Source organism: Melanaphis sacchari, unplaced genomic scaffold (assembly GCF_002803265.2).
Source record: "Melanaphis sacchari strain LSU unplaced genomic scaffold, SCAv2.0 Contig37_pilon_pilon, whole genome shotgun sequence".
NCBI lineage: Eukaryota > Metazoa > Arthropoda > Insecta > Hemiptera > Aphididae > Melanaphis > Melanaphis sacchari.
In genome coordinates, this window is record NW_020271239.1 from 1,127,762 (window position 1) to 1,150,339 (window position 22,578).

At 26.6% G+C, this 22,578-nt stretch overlaps 1 protein-coding gene across 2 annotated transcripts in view; it reads left to right on the forward strand.

Moving 5' to 3' along the window:
• The first annotated feature begins 67 nt into the window (after nucleotides 1-67).
• LOC112597112 (putative fatty acyl-CoA reductase CG5065) overlaps nucleotides 68-22,578 on the forward strand; it is a 49,029-nt gene continuing 26,518 nt past the window's right edge. Inside the window, exons 1-4 of one of the 2 annotated variants that reach the window (XM_025343038.1) lie at nucleotides 68-681; nucleotides 12,189-12,411; nucleotides 13,282-13,530; nucleotides 19,407-19,552. In XM_025343038.1, the coding sequence (XP_025198823.1) occupies nucleotides 665-681; nucleotides 12,189-12,411; nucleotides 13,282-13,530; nucleotides 19,407-19,552 (635 nt within the window). In that variant the 5' untranslated portion in view covers nucleotides 68-664. Of the gene's footprint in view, nucleotides 682-11,192; nucleotides 11,583-12,188; nucleotides 12,412-13,281; nucleotides 13,531-19,406; nucleotides 19,553-22,578 lie in introns of those variants that run through there. The other variant, XM_025343039.1, reaches the window with a different exon arrangement.

A 22,578-nucleotide genomic window follows, 5' to 3' on the forward strand; every position in this document is an offset into this window, starting at 1 on the left:
ATGACGAAATCGCGAGCGCGGGTTTAGCAGCCGACGAGGGTTTTCGCAGTGGCTACGCGGCGGTTATTGCGATTTTTACACACCATTCGCCGCCGTCTCGCCGATCGGCGGTTGTCGCTGTCGTCTCCGCATTAGTCCGCTGCTGCAGCCCGTGCATATTATAATACATCATATTATTATCAATTGTTATTTCTTTCGTGGGACGCGAGCTGCTCGAACTCAAGTCCCGACTACACGTACACCACCCCTCCGCCGTCGTACGCCTCCGTCAGAGCAACCCCTTAAAACGAACCGCACGCCGAGTGACTTCCGATATTATATCACTATTGTCATACGAGTATATATGGTATGTATATTATTATACAGGCCCGTCGTATACTTACGAGTTAGATTGCTGCACGTTGGTCTACATTATAATATATAGGTATATTCGCCCGTAGTGAAAACTTACATTCGCTGCCGTCGTTTGACCGTATAACTGCAGTCACGTGCCTCACCGTCATACCTAGTGCATTCCGATCCGTGCTTCGAGTCGAATTTCAAACCATTTCATCGACATGACGTCGACGAGAACGCGTAACAACGACACTTCCTAATCGGTGGCGTATATATATATATATATATATACCTACCACAGTCGTCGTGTTCATTTCGATATAAATTTATGCCAGAGATCGTCAGGTAAGAACTGTCTTTGATAAATATTAACGAATTTATTTGTTTTAAACGGGTGATCACAACTTAAACCGTATCATTGTACCCAATAATTAATATCGTTATTAACGCGTATTAAACTTTTTTTTTATGAAAATTATGTATGCAATTTCAATCGAAATAAAAGTTAATGCTTAGGTATATTCCATACAGTAAAAACATCCATTTTCATGAGTATTTAAATAGTAGTTATAGCTTATGTAGTTTGTTAAAATTACTGGGACGGTTTTAAAAACAAAAACGTTAAGGGTGAAACCCAATTGCGTGTGTTCTAATTTGAAATGACTATATTATACGGTCGTGAAATCTGATAATATTATATTTAATACAAGATTTAAAAAAATAAAATAAAAATATTTTAGAAATTTAATGCATCAAAATGTGTTAATAAATCTGAAAATGTATTTAATAATTATTCTTATTAGTTAATATATTTTATTATGCTCGTAATACCATACACCTTGACTTTCGCATTACATTTGTATATAAGTATATTTGACATGCAATACAATTAGTATTAGTACTCAATTAGTACTTGTTAATATCGAGTTTCGGGTTTAATTCACCTCCATTAGTTCACAAGTTCGTTTATTGCTTTATCATCAAAATAGGTATAATTAGGAACCTATCTGTTATTATCGTTATTGATTCATTTTGTACATATGGTTATAGTTTTATTCCATAGGTATATAATTTAATTTTTTTTTATTTGATTTCATAATACTATAATTACCTACAGTCTACGTATAGTGAAAGAAAAATGCAAAACCATAACTATTTATGGTTTGATTATGGTTTTCGCTTTTATGAATACAATTTTAATAATAACAAAAAAAAAATAATTATTATAATTTTGATTTAAATAAAAACAATAGAAATAATTATGTACAGGTAAACTAAAACAAAGCGCTGTATACATTTTTAATCTATTACTTGAATCATATACTAGATAAATCTTATTTCATCTTGTAACATAAGAATAATAAAAAATATCGTGATTACTTTTTTATATCTTATATAACAACGATAAGTAAATACAACTTATGTGTTATTTATAGTAAAATATTTTCATGTAAAGTGTTTTGATTAATTAAATAATTATGAACTATTTCATCGTAAGTGCAATGTTCTGAAAGGATCTGATTATTTTAAAATTTGATCGGTTTTACTTTGTAAATATCAAAAAAAATAATACAATTTATTGTCGTTTGAGAATATTTATCTGTTAAAAAATAACAATCTTTTTTAAAATAATGTTTTCTAACAAATGAAAAATCCTCATCATAATTTAGTTCAATTTCCGTGGTAAATATATATATATATATATTAAAAATCAAATATTGAGATTCTTAATTTTATATTTTTTATAAATGTTAAAATTATTATTCTAGGTAATGTTAATGTATTCAAAGTTGATATCAAGTAATTGGAATCGACCTGTGTTTAAACATGTATTAATTATTTATTATTTTAAAAACTTTTAAATTCAAAACACCATTGTTTAATTTTTCAGTATATTTCTTAATTAATTATAATGATTAACTAAGTTAATTTTCTTAGATATATTTTGTATAACAAACTAAACTGCATATTTATGGTAAATCATATATAATCAAGTTATTTTATAAGAATAATTAGTTAATTACCTAGATTTTAAATAAATTCTTACAATTTAATCATTTTATAAGTGGTTATAATTGCTTTAGTTATATGGTTGAGTGAACTTATTTTAATACCCATTTTAGGCAAAATTTCAATGCTTTCATGTCATTTATATTCGATTTCAAGATAATTACCCACCCTAGGTCGAGTAATAGCACTTGAGAAAGGTGACTTTTATGGCTTCACTATGTACGTAATACAAGTAAATTAAGAATAAAACAAATTGATTCATTAAGTACGTTTTTCTTTTTATTATTTGTTGTATTTGGGTAGAGCTTTTGACTTTTTAATGTTTTTAAGTTTGTATTGTTTAATGACGCGAAGTTATTTTTTTATCTGACTAGTCTTGCAGCATACAATAATGATATCACCGGTCTTTTTAAATCTAAGGTTGGTTTGCTCACTAATGACTGTATCATAAATACTTTTAATAGAGTAACTTTTTAATGCAATTTTAGTCATTCAAATCCTTGTATTGTAGTTTACATAGATGAATTTTAATAAAGTGTTGAGAAGCAGTTTTATGTATTATATTATTTATCCATAATTAAGTTTAATTTACATTTTTTAATTAGATAGAAGTTCATAATTTGACAAAATTTAATATTCAAATTTTTAGTTGTTATTTGAGAAATATTAATTATATAAATTTGAAACGTTTTGCTATTATACAATATTATTAATATTATTTTTTATAAATAAAAAAAATCTCCAACGAACATTACAGTATCATACATAATTATTTTATTATATTATTTTTATATATTATATTTTATTTTTTATTATTATATATATATTTTATTTAAAGTATTGATAAATTTCTTGAATAACAACGAATTTGTGGTTGAAGTTAAACATCAATTTGAAATAATTATGTTACACTATGTATATTATACTTACTTTTACGTATTATATATTGACAATGAATACATTTTTTCTTTGTATCACCACACCTCTTATAAATATTACGTATCATCATAATTCCTCGTTGCATCAAACTATTATACTAATTTGTCTTACGTTTTAATAATAAACAATATAATATTAACTATATAATAATATATATCACGCATATTGGTAAATGCATAATAAATATTAGTTAATCGAATATTGATTATTAGTATTTAATAACATTATAATATAGTTAAAATTAATGATCTTAATTATTCTTTAATAAATTATTATTTTATCATAAATCAGACATGCTGTAATCAATAGGTACACATTGTTAGTAAATAGTTTGTATGGACGTGGTGTAGTCTGTATATTATACGATATAAATAATATATTTTGAAACTGTATGTTTTAGTAGAATCGATATATCCATGTAAAATATTTTTTCCCGGATATTAATTCAATAATCGTGTCGGGTAAATTGTAAGAACTAGAAGGTATTAGTGTTCGATAAAATGTATTTGATCGTTTTTTCGTATTAAATTTCATCAAAAATCAAATTTCAAAACCATTTAAAATTTAACTTTTCAAATTATAAATGTAAATCAGGATTGTTAAATACGCAATTATTTTTTTTAGGAGGGGGTGGCCACCAGGATCGTTGGACAATTTATATGTTTTTTCTTATTTATAAAACATAGAATGTAAAATCTCCAATTAAAGTATTACAACAAATTTGATTAAATGTAGATCAGGCAAGTATAAAGTCATACTTTAATACAGTAATAGAAGGGTTAAATAATTTAAAAAAAAAAATTTTTTTGTTTTGTATCGTAATTACGTCAGAGAGAAATATTCTTGGTATACATAATCTTATACATTACATTTCAGTAAGATGCGTGTAAAATTATTTTTTTAATAAGTTTTTTGTGGTTTGTGCGATCTACATATAATATTCTATTCTATATTTCTTAGCCCAATTTATACTCCACGCTTTTTTAGATGGTTTTGTAGTTTGTAACCATACTTTATTATAATATCTCTATCATATATTTAGTCAATGTTAACCTTTGTGAATACTAAATATAGAATTCTATGAATTATTACACAAAAGTAAATATATATATATGACAAGTAACAACTACACAGATATTTCGGGTGAGATTACATTAAAGAGCATATAGTATATTAGATATGTACATATTGAATTAATTTAGTTAATATAAATTTCAAAGATACCTATGTATAATTTAATACATTATTTTTAGGTCTAAAACGCTGGAAGGTAATGAAATATTGAAATTATTGATTTTATACTGTTATTGCGGATGCATCTACTAATTTATTAATTAGTTTTAATGTATTAATAATAAATTATATTTAATCAGTATAAATCTTTTAAGGCTTATAAAAAATTGTTATAATTTTAAAAGTGTCTATTGATAATTTATTAATATGTATATCTTTTATTCATATTGAATAAAATATCATGGATTATATAATTATATTGGATTATTATTATTGATAATACGAGTAGGTAGGTATATTAAAATTAAATTGTTGAAACTAAAAATTTACTCTTTAAAAACAAAGAAAATGAAAAGATTCATAGTACGTGTGGGCACATATGAATAGGTATTTTAAAAGATTTTATAACATTTCATTTTTTTTTTTTTTTGTTATAATTATAAAATACTTAGATAAAAATGAAAAACGTTAGAAGTATCTTAGGTTGTTATTTAAACAAAATACAAAAGAATTGTAATAGCTTATGTTTAAAAGGAATAAATTTCACATTTCCTCTCAACAGAATTTTTTTAAATTGCTTGATGTTTTCTTACAGACTACAGTGAAATTATAAATTCTATGTTTCTTTTAAATAATTTAATGTCTAAGTTACAATCAATAAAATGGTGAAATAAAAGTGCATTCCTTTTCCCATCTTTACTGAGAGAATTTTTTCTAAAGTATATACAATTGCTTTAAAATTTAATACAATGTAAATTCCTCATCTTAGGGACAATCTGGGATTATCAGATATATTTACAACCTTTTACATTAGAATAAATATCTGTCTGTACATATATTTGCATATTAAAATGAAGTTGAACAATATTTTGAAACTTGTTAAATAATATTTAGAATCGTCCAATTTATAATCATGTGAGTAAATTAAAAAAAAAAAATGGAATATTAGTAAAAAATAATATTTTCATTAAGTTCAGAAGTATTATATTTTTTTTCAATTAATTAAAGAAACCTATCTAAATTATTTAATATTGTGTAATAACAAGGTCGGAAGTACGTTTAAAAATTAAAATTAATTACAGTACATAATGATTGCAGTGTTCTGTGTATCCAATTAAAAAGTCAAAAGATTAATATTAATTAATCCGCCAATGTTTTTGTTTAAAATGTTTTTTAAAATCATTCAATACTTAAAACAATTAATTAATTAAATTATATTTTAGTGTTATGACTGTTGTAAAATTGCTCTAGTCATGTTGTCAGCTCATTTCAATGATGTGGACATTTAAGGCATTTTACTTAAAATTTGATTGATTTGGCATATTTATTTATATTTTAAAAATTGGGTCATTAGTTTATAAAACCCAATTGAATAATTTCAATCTATTTGACCAACAAGAAATGTATTGTTTTTTTTTTTTTTAAATTGTTGGTTATATTAAATCGAATTATTTGCTGTAAAACATAAATGCCGATTATTCAATTATAATAAGCATAAAAAAAAAAACATTTTTTATACATAAATCAAAGGGTGCTACTATATTAAAGAATATAAAGCTTTTTTTAATTTTTTTTTATTAGTTTTTACTTTTATAGTATACAGTTTTTAGCCAATGAAAAATTAAAGTACATTTTATTAGGTATACACTTAGTAAGTATACATGCACAAAAACTAAACTGGCCTATATATTTTTATTTCGAAACATTGAAACCATTAATATTCATATTAAACTTTATAGATGTGTACAAAGCACTAAATTATTGTTATTTTTATAAGGAATCTGTGAAGTATTATATAGATGATCATTATTCCTGATAACATACCTATTGTGAGTTATGGGGGATACATTTATCGGATAATTAGTGAAGTGCTTCACTGTTTCGTTGGGTCGGAGGTGGTAGAGGTCCTTTCAAGATTTAAATTGTCGGAATTTCGTCGCATTGTACAACAATAATATTTATAAATTTTAAATATATACATCGGGGATAGAAACGTCAAAACAAGTTCAATTGAGAATTATTGTAAATCGAACTTTAGAGACCAATGTTGTAAGACTAATGAAGTAATGAGTGATAAACTTACTGATGACCATCAGAAAATATATCACTGTGGCCCATCACGCACTATGAGTTAATCAAAGTTTCTAATAACATGAGTTTCTGAATGGCTACGAGGTCATATGACCAATGACCTCTATATAACCATATTTTAATGTTTTAAAAATAATGGTGTCAAAAATTGTTTTTTAAGTTGCAGAAAATTGTTTATGTATTATTTGTATATAAATTATTACCTATTGGTTGTATGCAAAAATTCATGCAAAATACCGTATTTTCATATTTTTGTGAAAAATACTAAGGATATATATTTTACTATGCTCATTTAGCAAATGTATCATTCGAAAACTTCCAGTGCTTGACATATTATGCAAAACTACCTCGTAGGTTTTTTGGTAAAAACCAATTGTGTTTTTCGCTTTGTTGGAATCTACATGTCCTAGATAGTAGATAACGGATGGGGTAACTTGATCGCCACGTTCCCTCAGACAGCTTAAATCGAAAACATGCATTGACTGTCATGTAAAACAATTTACAAGTTGATTTCAAAGTAAAAACAATTCTTTTGTTGGCCACAAGTAACCGCTAAGCTTGTTCAGACAGCTTACATAGAATACATTCCTTGATTTTGTTTTATGCTAAACCACTTCAAGTAGGTCACAGATTAAAAACCAATTGTTATGTCAGAACCTAGTAAGCCGGGTGAGGTTATTGCTCGATCAAACCGTTTTTATTTGCACCAATATTTTTAAAACGTTAAATTAAGTAGATTACTGAAATAAAAAATCTAAAGATTGATTTTTTTAGTATTTTTTTTTTTTTTTATGGAAATATTGTTTTTCATAAAATTACCTATGTATATGTATAAATAAAAAAGCATGAATTTTGCATTTTTTTTTTAGCATCATTGTTTTAATTTTATATTATAATATATTTTGTTATTGAACCTAATTAACAATATTATACATCCTACCGTAGAATTTTAGTATTACTTAATATAAACCTGATATATTTATTTACATTTTTATATCGTGTTTAACTTTATATGTTTATGTATAAAAAAATGTTTAAATAATAATATAATATTAAGTACGTAATTAGAAACATTATATTATTTAGATGACAAAATACGAATAATACAAGAAGAAACTTTTCATTACAGCATTAAAATTAATCAAAAATATGGTTTAAAATAAGTGTCTTAAAATTAAAAATATGTTCGTATTTTGAACTGTACAAGGTATTTATTGATAATACTTAAAAATAACTATAATATAGATAATATTATATTGATTAGTATATTGTGCAGGTATGATAGGTAGTGAATAATTTAACGTTGAATTCCACTCATAGTCTCGTATTGCCTATTATAGAAGATAAGAATAACTATTCCGCAACTATGAAATTTAAATATAAAATACATACCAACATATTTTTGTTAGTTAACAAATTTAATTTAATTTGACATTTGTTTAGTTGTAAGTTATTATTATTAGGTCTATAGTTATTATTAACAATAATATTGACTATTAATTATTAATAACAAACTTTAATTAAGACCTACAGAGGCTCATGGATTGATACTTAGTTGTGGAATTGCATTAATGGAAAAAATTAATAAAAGCACAGTTAAGTTCTTATTCATTCCTGTCTGAAAATAATAATATTAACTGCATTGGTGTACTCACAAGTCACAGCACAATTATATAATTGTTAAGTAATATCCATATAGTGTAATAATATATACTATAGTACGTAAAATTAATTTCGTATTAAATTTAAAGTAAAATACTAAAATGTTCCTTTTTAAAAATAGCATAACTAATAATTAATCTAAGTAATATAAGTAATATTAAATAATTGTTTGAATACTTTGTTCTTATACTTGAATGAATAACGCAGAACTTAAAGAACTGTTATGTTAAAAAAAACTTATTTTTAATATATAATATATTATATATGTACAAGTATAATATAGTGTTATATTAGCGGCAACATGTATAATATATTTAATATATAAAATGCCTTGGAAATTCTATATAATACCTGATGATTATTAAAAAAGAGTATATTTTTTTAACATACATTTTCTAAATATTTTATATAATAATTAGGAATTTAATTAAATGACATACAACAAATTAGTAATCTATAGAATAAAGAAATCATTAGGAAAAATCCAAAAAAAATCAATTTCCTTTTATCAAAACAAAGACAATTAATTTTATAAGTACACACAAAACGATATTTATTACAAAATACCAATTTAATATAACAAAATATAATGTATAAAAATGAAACAAAAAAATTAATTTATAAATTGTATTGGTAGTACACAATCATTAATTATTATTACTATTTACTACCATATTATTCTAAAATCTAGAATCTAGAAAATATAAAAATCTATACAAAATATTGGTACTTATAACTTATAAGGAAAAAATACTATACACTTTTTTAAATTTATTTCAAATTTCGTTAAGACAGAATAAATATTATTAGAAGTATCCTATTATTACAAAAAAAAAAAAATAAATAAATATATTTAATATGTTAAGGTTAATAAAAAGAAGTTAAATTTATTTATTACAACATTGTAAATTAGGATGATATTTTGAATTGCAACGAATTTTATTTTTTAAACACTCACATCGGTTATTTTGACATCCTGTTGAACATGAATATTTAATAAAGCCTTGTGCAGATCCAGATGAAGGTACATTGTCAAATATTAATACTGATAACATGGATTTAATACATTACCTATACATTGTTTGGCATTTCATAATATAATGTTTAAGTGATTTAAGCAATTATATAGATTGCCGACTGTAGTTGGTATTATACAGAGTTTCTAGACATTTCATAAAATACCAGTATTATACACATTGTCGCTAACATATACAATATACATGTATAGGTACTCTAAACATTTCGGACAGTGTCGTATTTCTAAGAGTTATATACAAATATAATATAATTTTATTGCGATCTTCATTGAAACGATTATTCTATTTTGATTATTTGATTAGGTACCTATTCAATAACAATAGAATGAAATATTTAAATCAGAACTTAAATTGCATATTAGTTGATTACATTATTTTTCGATTAAAAATAACATTATCTTCTCTTCGTCAATCTCTCTTTCCTTGGTGTTTACTAGCACTTCTTGTAAACCTTCGCTCATTTGGATCTCATTGGGTTTTTAACAATGAGGGAACTATGTTTATAGATTAACCACGATTGCGTGTGATGGATTATCATATGAGTTGCCAGTTGGTATGGTTTAAACCCTGCTCCAGTGAATAATTGTTAAATATTTTACAACGGTTTATATTAATTTATCTGATTGACCTTTGATTTACGTAAAGAAACGTCGATGTTAAATTCCTTATAAATATACTCAAGTACACTGTAAAAGGTACAAACAATGGTAGCGTAATACAAAGTAATTACAGTAACTAATATCATAGTCGATTGGCGAAGCGCATATATATATATATATATATATACATGTGAGAACTGTGGGTAGAGGGATGACTTTCGGAGGCATTCGGACGCACTGCAGTCCGCGGGTACCGGGACGGGGTCGATTTTTCGTACCGTCGCGTTTACAAAGTCGCAGTACTCTTTTACTCTCGAACCGCGTTCCGGCAGAAAAAAAAATAACTTCTGTCTCATCCCTTTGGAAAATCGCGATTAGAAAAAAACCGTTCGGACAAAACTCGTAACCGATGTTTAACCCACCCCCTCCCCCGGAGTGGGAATAAAGGCATACGCGGTTGTAATAAGCGCTAACAACTCGCGGGACACGCTCAGACGCATAATTATTATGTAAATAATAATAACAACGTATTTATAGGTCATCGACGCCGAGTGGATGTTTTTCAAAACCAGACAGCGGCGGCAGGCTCGGGTTTTCCGCGATTCCCCTACACTTACCTACACCTTCCTATACATATTGAGGGGTCGGGGAGGCGGGCGTCGCGGTATACGCGAAAACAACACTGTACAGGTTAACCGGTGTGGTGGTAGATGTTTATTCGCAGTCTCAGGGCACACACACACACACACACACACACACACACACACACACACACACTCATATACTTTTATCCTGCCACCCACAGATTTATCGACACGTCGCGACGCTACTACCACACCCACACCCATATCCGCCCCGACGTCGGGCCGCTCCTCCAGCCGAGACGACTACACATCACAGCCGTACACCGCTGCCGCTCGATGCAGCCCAGAATGAGGGGAGGTGCCGACTGGCTGGCGCGATAGGGGAAGACACTGCCAACGCCACCTCGGCGTGGGATGACGCGACGTTACTCGGGCGAGAGGGGAAGGCACGGTAGCTCCTAGGTTTTTTTTTCCGTTCCGCTACCGCCACCGCTCGCGCCCCGCGGAACGCGGGATGGCGAGCGCGCCCGCCCCTTTATCGAATTACCATTGCCGCCGGGATGGGGTCGTGAGTGCGTACGCGCACACACACATACGAGCGCGCCGACACACACCGACACGAGGCGCGACACGCACGCGCACTTTGGCCGCAGTATGCGACGTCGACGGCTGACGCTCTCTCGGCGGGTCTCAGCTGTACGGTCGCTGCTACACCATACGGCGCGCATCGAGTATCTACACGCACACGCGCGCGCGCACACAAACGCACACACACACACACACACACACACACCGTCACGTCGTGTACTGCTCGTGGAGTGTCGTAGTCGTCGCCGCCACCGCTGCCGCCGTCGCATCGTGTTGTCCTGCCGTCGGCTCTCGTCTAACCGTCCGTCGGCGCGTTGGTCGGTTCACAAGTCGTACACAGAGGTACGTTGCGGCAGTCTCGCATCCGTCGTATCCGTCCGCGCTCGTGTTTAATATTATTGTTTTAGCGTCGCACCACTCACGAGAGGGCCACCCGTTGCTGTTTGTATAATAATAAATTATTATATTAACCACAACGACAACCGGCGACGATATCGTTAACAGTAAATATTAATAATAATTATTATTACGTATTATTGTTATCTAATGATAAATATATTATTTATTTATATTATATGCACGTTTGGTCATCACTCATCGCAGTGTACGTGTATTTTTTCCGCCAAATTTATAACTCGTGAACTTCCCACCCTTACATATTATTTTAATATACCTCTCCGATTCACCTCTGAGACGGTCCCAACTTCCGGGATGCGTTCTATGGCTATCCGAGAACACGCCGGACTTACCGTCAGGATTTCGTCATCGTCGACGATAAGTACCTATATAGGTGGTGGTTGCCTCGTATCATACGATCCGGAGGGACGGTGTAAGTTCTCGTACGCGCCACGTGTACGTCACGCATATAATGTCACAGTTAAAAGGACGTAAAAAGGATTTTTACCGTCTATCGCTCTTTTCGTTTCTCACTCACTCTTTTATCGTCTCAGAAAACAACGTATTTACCTTGCTTCGCTCGTTTTGTATATTATAATCATCGGCTTACTGCAGCTCTTTTTGTATTATTTGTTGGTTCGGAGTCATACTGATACGCTAATTATAATAAGTACACGATTATGTTTGAATTTCGTTTCGTTTTTATTTTTCAGTTGTGTGACGGAAAATATCGAAATGGCCAGCACGTCCAGCCCGATATCGGACTTCTTTCGCGGTCGTCATGTACTCATCACTGGTGGCACAGGGTTCATGGGCAAGGTGTTGGTGGAAAAGTTGCTGCACTCGTGTCCGAACATTGCATGTATATACCTATTAATCAGGCCCAAACAAGGCCACGACATCAAGTCTAGGCTGGATCAGCTACTCAACGCTGCGGTAAATGATAATATCAATAATTACAGTAATAATAATTGTGTGTTATATTTATCGAAATGCTTTTTTTCTTATCGTGATTTTGATTCTTTCATTAACTATTTCGGTTTATATCGTTCGATGTTTAAATAATTTTCATCTTTGCATAGTTAAATTATAATTGCAATGTAGCATGCCGCATGTGTATCTTTAACATTTTTAAAAATAACCGAGATCATCTTTTATACCTTTCGTGTGATTGAGGAATGATAAAAATAATATATTACGATCTATATAATATAATATATAGTTATCATAGTTCATCCAAAACGCGTGCTAAATTTGAAAATAACACTCAGTGTTTGGCAGCACTCGTTGATATTTTTATTCCGATTATGGTCTTACTACATATAATATATTTAATAAATTATTTTCTTAACTAATGTTTAGTTTACATTCACGTTTAATATTTGGCCTGTGTTCAGTCTTATTCACTTTAATAATGTAGATTAGAATATTGTATAACTTTGAAATCGTTTTACATTATTTTATTTCGTGTTTTCTGATTACCAAATAAAAATGAAAAAGTAAATATACATAAAATAAAAGCTATAATATTGGTATTTTGTGCCTGTATAATAATATTATTATTAAATGGAAAATAATGGTTTTTCGATATTAAATTTATTATACAGTAAAATCAATTCGTAGTTACACAGTATTTTTAGCTTGGCTGAAAATTAACTAAAAAAACAATCTGAAAACAAACCTATGCATAGATAGGTATTCGATTTTTTATAGTACTTTGTGTATTCGTCGTAATATTTATATATTGCAATTACAATTTTTTGGTACTTTAATTTTTCGTTTATTTTTTTTTTCAAATACTTTTAGATATTTGATTGGGTGAGAAAAAATCAACCCGAATCCCTAAAAAAATTAGTGCCGATTAATGGTGATGTCACTAAATACGAACTCGGCATCAGTTCATTGGATCAAAATACGTTAATTAATAACGTATCTATTGTGTTCCACTCGGCAGCCACCGTTAAGTTCGACGAAGCGCTTAAACTTTCAGTTGCCATGAATTTGTTAGGTACTAAACGATTGGTTGAGCTGAGCTATCGTATGACAAAATTAGAGGTAAGTGTTGCATAGTTTCTAATTATCCTAAGAACTAGTTAAGTTAATATAAGATAACGGACCGTTAATAGAACTTAATAGCCAACGGTTATTTAATTAGTATTGGTTTTTGTTTGTATTTTGTGTATTGGTTAAAATTAAAAATATAACAATTATTAATCATTACTCTAATTAATGAAAAGGTTATTAAAAATGTAATAAAATTGTATTTACCTCACTTTAAAAGAAATCGATTAAAAATAATAAGCTACTGTTTTCTAAAATTATTGATTATTTCGAATAAATCTTATAAAAATTATCACTTTCTGCAAGGTATTTGCCTAATTTAAAATAGCTTATGTAAACTACAAAACAAAGTTGAACAAGATTGGTATACCTATAGTTATTTTTGACGTTTCGAATACGAAGAAATATAATTTTTATCTTTGAAATATTTCAGTATTAATTTATGGATTGTTTACTGTTATTTAAGGTATTTTTTAAGATAGGCTAAACTTGAGGTTGGTATGAAATATGCAAGTGAATATTTTAATGGGTCCTGTGTAAATTTGTTTCAATAATTATTTCAATTTTCTAGAAAACAAAATACTAACTTGGAAATTATTTTCATTTTTGTTAATTATAAAACGTATACAGTTCAGCAAGTACAAAATACAAGTATTAATATTTAATTAAAATTTAGAGATTTTACATTATTTAGTTATAACGTATTACGGTAAATATAATTTGATATAAACATGAATTAATAACAATGTTATCCTGAAAAATAAAATACAGTTAATGATATGATTCACGACAGTTTTATAAATCTTATTTTGTAACAAATTTACTAAAAATCGATTCTTTAATTCAAAAAATTATACAAATGAGAAGGTGTATTGCACAAAGATAGTTTTATAAAAAATGTAATCATATTTTACCAAATTAATCATTTTGAAATAGAAGTACCTACGTAAAATAATATTTTATTGTCAAATGATAAAAACCTAAATAAAATGTCCTCTAGATAGCAAAACTTCTTTTTTAGACTTATATTTTAATAATTTATTTCAGTATTTACTAACATAGATAAACTTAATGATTTTCATTTTTTCGGCTACTGTTTGTTTAATAATGAACTATTACTTTATGCATATAGGTAACACATCGAATCGACGACTATTGATTTTGTTGACTAGTGTTCATACTTAAAATTATAAAAATTGCAATTTTTATATTCGTATTAGATACTGACTTTGATATTAAAACAATTAATTTATAGTAAATTTCGTTTTAGTTGTGTTAAATTTATTTATTCATATAAATACTTATTATTAGGGCTTGAAGTTGATGACCTTAAGAACATTAAAAATGACTTGAAAATATATATGCAAATATAACTAAAAAATTACAAAAAATGACCCAAAAATTATAAATATTTGTTTAAAACTAGTAAATATATATATATTTTTTTTTTAAAATAGTAATAATAATAAAAATTACTCAAAATTATTACATTGTACTATTAAAGCATACCTATTTTATATCGTCAAAAGTAAATGATAAATAGCAATTGCCTTATTCTATCGAATTATTAGCTTTACCTAACCCGTATATAACTTGTGTAAAATATATGTAACACATTTGTGGCTAGATGAGCATCGTCTAATTAAGTTCCAAAAAAAAAAAAAAAAAAAATGCATCAACTTCCGAGCCCTATTTATTATGTTTGATTTATTTAAAAAAAGTGTTTGTAAATTAAAATGATTTACATGATATTGCAATCAGGTAATACGAATAAAATAAACAAATCAATACAACTTTTTTTTTTTTTAAAGTTTATTATTTTAAATATGTATACGTATCACTAGAGAACTTTGCTTCCTGTTTTCTTCGCTCATCAACCCCCAATATTGTTGTCCTACGTTTTTCATAATACTTTTTTTTATTCTCTTTTTTTGTCATAACTTAATTTCCTCGTTAGATGACTTGGATTTTCTTTTTATACTCATATTGCTCAAGTCTATATGATCTGTGTACAAGGGGATTTATCAAGTATATTTACCACAATTTTTTTAATTAATTATAAAGTTATTGAAATTCTGATGTTTAGAATTTTTAAATATACTAAAATCTATTATCATGAACTTATTATCCTTAGTACAAAAAGTTAAATAATTAAAAAACTACTAGTTCTAATTTTGATTCTGATGATATCAACGTTTTTAAAAAAAATATCCTTTAAATAATTTATAGTAGAAAGGACGAATTTTCATTTAAAAACTAAAAGTTGCAATCTCCACAGGATAATTCTTAAGTAGTAAAAAAAAATCTCACAGATTAGAAAATATGATTTAAGTATACATAAAATTTTCAAATATCAGAATTTCAATAAATTTATTGTTAAATTAAAAAATTGTATTGAGTATACTTGGTGAATCACTCTCTGTAAAATATGTGAAATAAAAAAAAATTACGGAAGAAGAACGTTATACTTAGAGTTAGATAAAATTAAAGGTATTATAGCTACTGTAATAATACCAACTGAAAAATATATAGATTTATTGGCAATACATGATAAAATAAAATTATAATCATAGCTATTATTATTTACTGTATGAGGAAGATGTAAATATAAAAAGCAATATAGAGATGTTAGAAATAATAGCTAACAAAGTAAATAGGTAGATATTATAAACTATAGTCGACGGAATCAATAGCCGTCGGAGTCAATACAAAATTGACCTTTTTTGCTATTTTCCATTAACTAAATAATAGCTAAATAATTTATTTAAAAACCAGTGTAATTCAATTTTAGGATAGTAGATTCTATCATTTTAGTCACTTTGTAAATTGTTATTAGCTGGGCTAGCTAACTATGCTCTAATGATTAATATCAACTAAAGCATTTTAACCATCATTAATTAAATAACTGACTCAAAAAAAAAAAAAATGTCAAATAAAAATAAAACATAAATTATAACAGTATGAAAAATATTATAGCTACTTACTTTTATTTCATAACAAATTAATAATTTAAAAATAAAATAATTTTAAAAATATGCGATAATTATCATTTGAGTTATTTATTAAAATAATAGATTTGTGGGATAAGCTATTCTAGCAGCATTACTGGATTCCTTCACCATAAAGGCTTGGATACAAGGTACATAGGTTTTGGAGTTAAATTCCTTCCCATTTAAAGTTACGGTTAGCCCCAATTCCTTCTCAGTGTAACTAGCGTCACACGAGATGCACTAATTGTTTTCGATATTGATGTAAAAATTAAGTTTGTTTATTTTTGAAATAGTTTCATAATATCATTTCAAGTCATCATCTATTTTTATTTTACAGTTATTATAGCTATATTAAAATTAAAAAAAAAAAAAAAAAATATTTATATATATAGCGCGCGTATCTATACAATACAGATTTCACAAACTAAAATATAATAATAATAATAATAATAATAACAATAATAATTCACTACCCATATTTTTATTCATTTTTTGCTGAATGTATTTTATTTTTACATTCTTTCTTTCCTTTGTTTTAACTGATATATTAATTTCAGCATTAGTATCAGCTTGCATTTGCAGTAAAATTCCAATAAATTTATAAATATCGCGATAGGGTGAAATTAATTTACTTTGGGATGAAATCATGTTTACGTACGAATTTATCAGTAAACATGATGGAAAGAAATGGTTACATTTTAATGAACTAAGTATTATGAGAAAAAATCGGGATTCACCCATTCTAGTGTTATACCTACACTTCAAATGTTAAATACTTAAAATATAATATTACAATTAATTTTCCTATGAAAAAATGTATTGTTAGATTAAAGTATGATTATTATTCTAAATTTTCATATTCTTCTTTGATTAATATACTCTCTACGACTTATATAACAAAAAATACTTTTCTTTTTTACTATTATCACTTATCAATATTTTCTTCATTAGTTAGAGTAAATGTAGTATGCACTTTGGGAATATTTCGATATTAAAATATATATATATTTTTTTAATATTGATAGGTTAAAGTTCTCTCGACAGACTATATTTTAAGTTTAACATTAATCCAGAGAAGGCGATGTTTATAAATTAAAAAATTTATTTAAAAACAAATTAATTTAGTAATAACGTACATAAAATATGTTTAAATTGAAATTGTATGTATACAAATACTATTAGCTAATGGATGTATAGTGTAGACAGTCTTTCAGTCTTTAAATAGTTGTGGCAGTTGTAGAGAATATAAATGATTTATTACAAAAAGTCGGAAATGAATTGACGTTTCTTTAATAAACTTTAGATTGTGTTTAAAGAAATATATTTTTAAACATTAAAACTTTTAGTAGGTACTTAATTGAAAATATACTTGTGTGTTAAAAAAAAAAAAAAAAAAAAATAGTTCGTTAAAATATATAAGAACAATGATAAAACCGCCAGGTAAAATATTTTATGTATAGCTTGTATTAAATAGATAAAACTATTAAAAAATTATTATTTGTGCCTGTTTGTGTCACGTTATAAACGTGCATGTGAATCAGATAGTTTATGAATTTTTAACTTACTTATTGCCCAATGAAGGCACAAAACGATTAATGTGTATTTTATTATTAATTATGTGCTCATATTGACATAAAAAGCGCCATAATTTGCCAATTTTATAAATTATAAACAACATCTATCCAAATGGATTTGACAAAAGTAACACACTTTATGAATTGGGAAATATTGTACTTTTAAGGTGTAGCGGTAACTCTGTCATTATATTAAACGTTATATGTTGTAGTACATAATTATTAATTATTATAATACAATTTAACCATAATATGTTATAAAAATATGAGTATTTTTTGTTTAAAATTTTAAAATTATAAATATTAATTTAAATAAATTTCACAAATTTCTTTACAATGTACGAAGTAATCCATTAAATCTATGTTTATATCGGGGCTTCAAAGTTATATCACCAAAAAAAAATAAATTTTTAGTGTTTTAAACACCAGAAATTGATAAGTATACAAAATAAAATTGTCAAAAAAATTTTTATTTAATTTTTAATTTTATGAATTTTATATATTTTTTTTATAGAATATAGTAGTAGGATATTTTATTTGACTCTAGATAAATTGTTCAATGTGATCAGTTATAATAACCGATAACGTATCTACTATTTTAAAATCAAAATACATATATTCATTCGCATATTTGTATACTTTATTGGAGTTGTATCTTGTATTATTTATTTCCTTCATTTTTCCTTCATTTTTTTTTTTTTTTATATTATTATATAAAAATATTACAATAAATAGCACTTAAAAATCTAAATATGCATAAATAAATAAAATAAAATTTCTTATACTACGTTAGAAAAGTGTGGTACAAATTTGTATTTTACTTTCAATCTTTTATAACTTACTCAAAAAATATGCATTTATTAAAAATTCCAAGCCCTGCTCATTATTATGGAAACTCATAACTTATTCGCTATAACATCAGATTATGCAAAAAATAATATTTTTAAAAAAGTCTTAACGTTTTGAAATAATGAGTTTATAGACTTGTGATCACCTTGTAAATATAAATTATAAAATAACAAAAAAAAAAAAAAATTAAAATTCGATTTACATAAGTAATTAAATTAAAAATTTAAATAGTTATACATTTTTAACTAAATCGTATAATAAATAATTCATCAAGAAATACTTAAAAACATCGAAACCATTTAAATTTATTCTTAGGTACATATATTTATGTCCAAACTTTTAGATTTAAATAAACTATCTATGATTTACTTTTTATATGCACGTGTTTCTCTTTCTCTCACACATACTCGCATAATACCTATTATATTATATTTTATGTACATAATAAATGTTTTAGGCCTTTGTACACGTTTCCACTGCATATTGTAATTGCAACCGACAAGATGTTGAAGAACATTTATATCCCATTCCTGCAGACCCTGAAAAAATTATTCAATGTGTTGACTGTCTCGATGAAAATCTTCTGGAATCTATTACACCAAAGTAAGTTTATTATTATATAGTTCAATATTTTAACTTTTTTTTTAACGAATAAAATGTGTACCTATAAATCGTTCATATGTTGACGATATAAAACAAAACAAAAAAAAAAGTACATTTATTATTTAGTGATAAAACTACATATACTCTCCGACTATATTAAGTGATGATATATGATACATTTTTCTACTTAAGCATTTTTTACCTACAGTCATTTATAGACTCTATGTATTCAACGACTGACTATTGACAATCCTAACTAGTATTGCACCGAAATTACGACTATAGGGTCAATTGTCGGGGGATTTACGCAAATATATACATATAATTACGAAGCTTAATATGTAACATTTTACGTTGAGACAAATACTGTTGTGTACCTTTATTAAGTGATTGTGTATAAATAGGTAAACCGTGCCGTACGTAATTATTAATTGCGACCAAAATAGAATCATTGTTTTTTGCATACTTTTGCATTATGTTAACATAATGCATATAATTAATTGCATGTATATAGATTTTTAAGAATTTTGTTAATTTTAAATGATATTTATTTAATGAACGTCTATAATATTATTGCGTTTTGTGTCGTATTGTTGTACATATAATATCTAATCTTATCGTGGTTGGACGACTAATAGAATTACTTACATTTTATTTTAACAATGTATATTATGAGACATTACTGAAGTATTTCATTTCATTAGTACGACGTGTGTTACGTAAAGATACGAACATTTATAATTAATAACTTGAGTGATTTTAATAACAGCACCGTTTTTATAAAATGCCAAAAGTTCAAAGTAAATGTGCCAAGTTGCGTTAATTCATTGAAGAATTTTCAGCGAAGTTTTTTAAAAAAAAAATGGCAAAATATTATATTATATTATTTTTGATCAAGCTGTGCCAGTAACAAAACGTTTTCAGATAGTACAACGTTTAAATACAAGCAAATATTTAAAAAAATACTAATTTAAAATCTAAATCTACATATTCATTCATTAAAAATATATTACATAACCAATATAAACAATCACATTTTTTTTTAGATTTATATCAAGCAATGTTAGAATCTGATATACCTTTATGAAAGTTAAATTATCAATCATTTAAGAACTTTTTAGAAAAATATACTATAGTAGGTGTGTTCCTTAACCATCTAAACTTCGCAAAAATTATGTTTATATAGCTTATGAAAATATTATTATATATATCATATTCAAATTTGTTACGGGCCAATTTGAGTTTTAATAGACAAGACTACAAATGTTGACGGCTAATATATTTAACGTCATAGTTGGTTATCTCCACAAAGAAAATAATTCTAAGCTATATCTATTAATATGTGAAGAATTATAAAAATTCAATTTCCAAACTATTAGTAAAATACTTAATAATGTACCTGTTATGGCCATCAGGACTGAAGTACGAAAAAGTTAATTTTTTTGTTTCTGACGCAACGTCATGTGTGGTTAAATCTGTCGATTCTCTGACTATATTACTCCCTAATTTAATTGATTTAATATGTTTATCCCACGGGGTTCATAGAATTAGCGAATGTTTATGAAACGAATATTTTGCTGTTGATAAATTAATAGGGACGGTTAAAAAAGTATTTTTAAAAGCTCCCAGCTGAATTATCAAACTACGTGAATTATTCTCGGATTTGCCTTTACCACCCCAACCATTTATAACTAAATGGGGAACATGGTTAAATTCAGTAAAACACCATTTAAATAATTTTGTTTCAATAAAATCTGTAATATCACATTTAGAAAACGAATAAATTAAAAACTAAAAGAATTATTTAGCTTACTTAAAAAGTAATTTTTATTTTCTCATCGAAGCAATTACTAACTTAGAAAAAAGTATACTATATCTTGATGAAAGCTTAAAAGTTGTTTTAAGCGTGAAAATAAACTATTTAAATGTAATGAGAGAGTAGCATAGTTGGTATAACTAAAATGGACTTGTTACTTAAGAAAAATAAGGGATACAAAACATTTTTAAAAATTCGTAACATTAAAATGGTGAATATAAAATGGAAAAAAATGTTAATATTACTTTAACTCAGGGACAAATCGCGTCTTTTAAATATGTTCCAATAATATTGTGTGATGTGAAAAGGAGTTATAGTCAATACAAATCTATTTTTTCCAATCGTAGGTCGTTCATATTTGAAAATTTATAGCAACATATAACAGTATATAATAATGTAAACTAATATTTTACAATTTTTTATCGCATATCCTAGCTCTAATTAATTAATTTATGTTTTCTTCTATTTTATATAATTCATAATAGATAAAATAAAAATTACTGAGACATTACGTAATAATAAAATATTAATTTATTTAAATTATTCATATACGTGATTATAAAAAAAAAAACGAAATGGAATCTGTTTGTGTTGAAATCTTTATTAAAAAAAAACCTTAACGATAAATAACGGAAAAAGTGATAAAAAAGTGATAAAAATGAAGAAAAATAATAAAAAACAATAAATGTATGAAATTTTCAAATAATATCTATGAAATTATAAATTAATAATTGTAGGTATGTCATATTATTTTAAAGTTTTAAGTCTTATATTCTATTATTACTAAAAGTATCCAAAACTTCAAGATAAAGTAATCTGGGTAAAAATTTTCCAAACCTTGAGAAAAAAATTTTTTAAATTATCTTATAGCATTACTATTAATATTAATAGTTGATTTAGTAATTTACCCAATTTAAATAAATGTCAAGTATATTCGTGAGTTAAAAAATATTTGGTTGTGTAGTAAGTATGAATTGAATAGGTGTTTTATTAAAAATGTTTAAGTCAGTTGTCTGCGTCATAAATTATGATAGAATAAATACACATAAATTATATAAAATATTTTAATAATACCTAGTTCAAAATTATCTTTGCATTTTAAAGACTAAAGAATGTCGAGGAATCGTGTAAACTATACTTAGAGACATTAAGATATTAATTATATAGATGTTTCAATAAAATGAATAATGATTGTATTTAACATTCATAA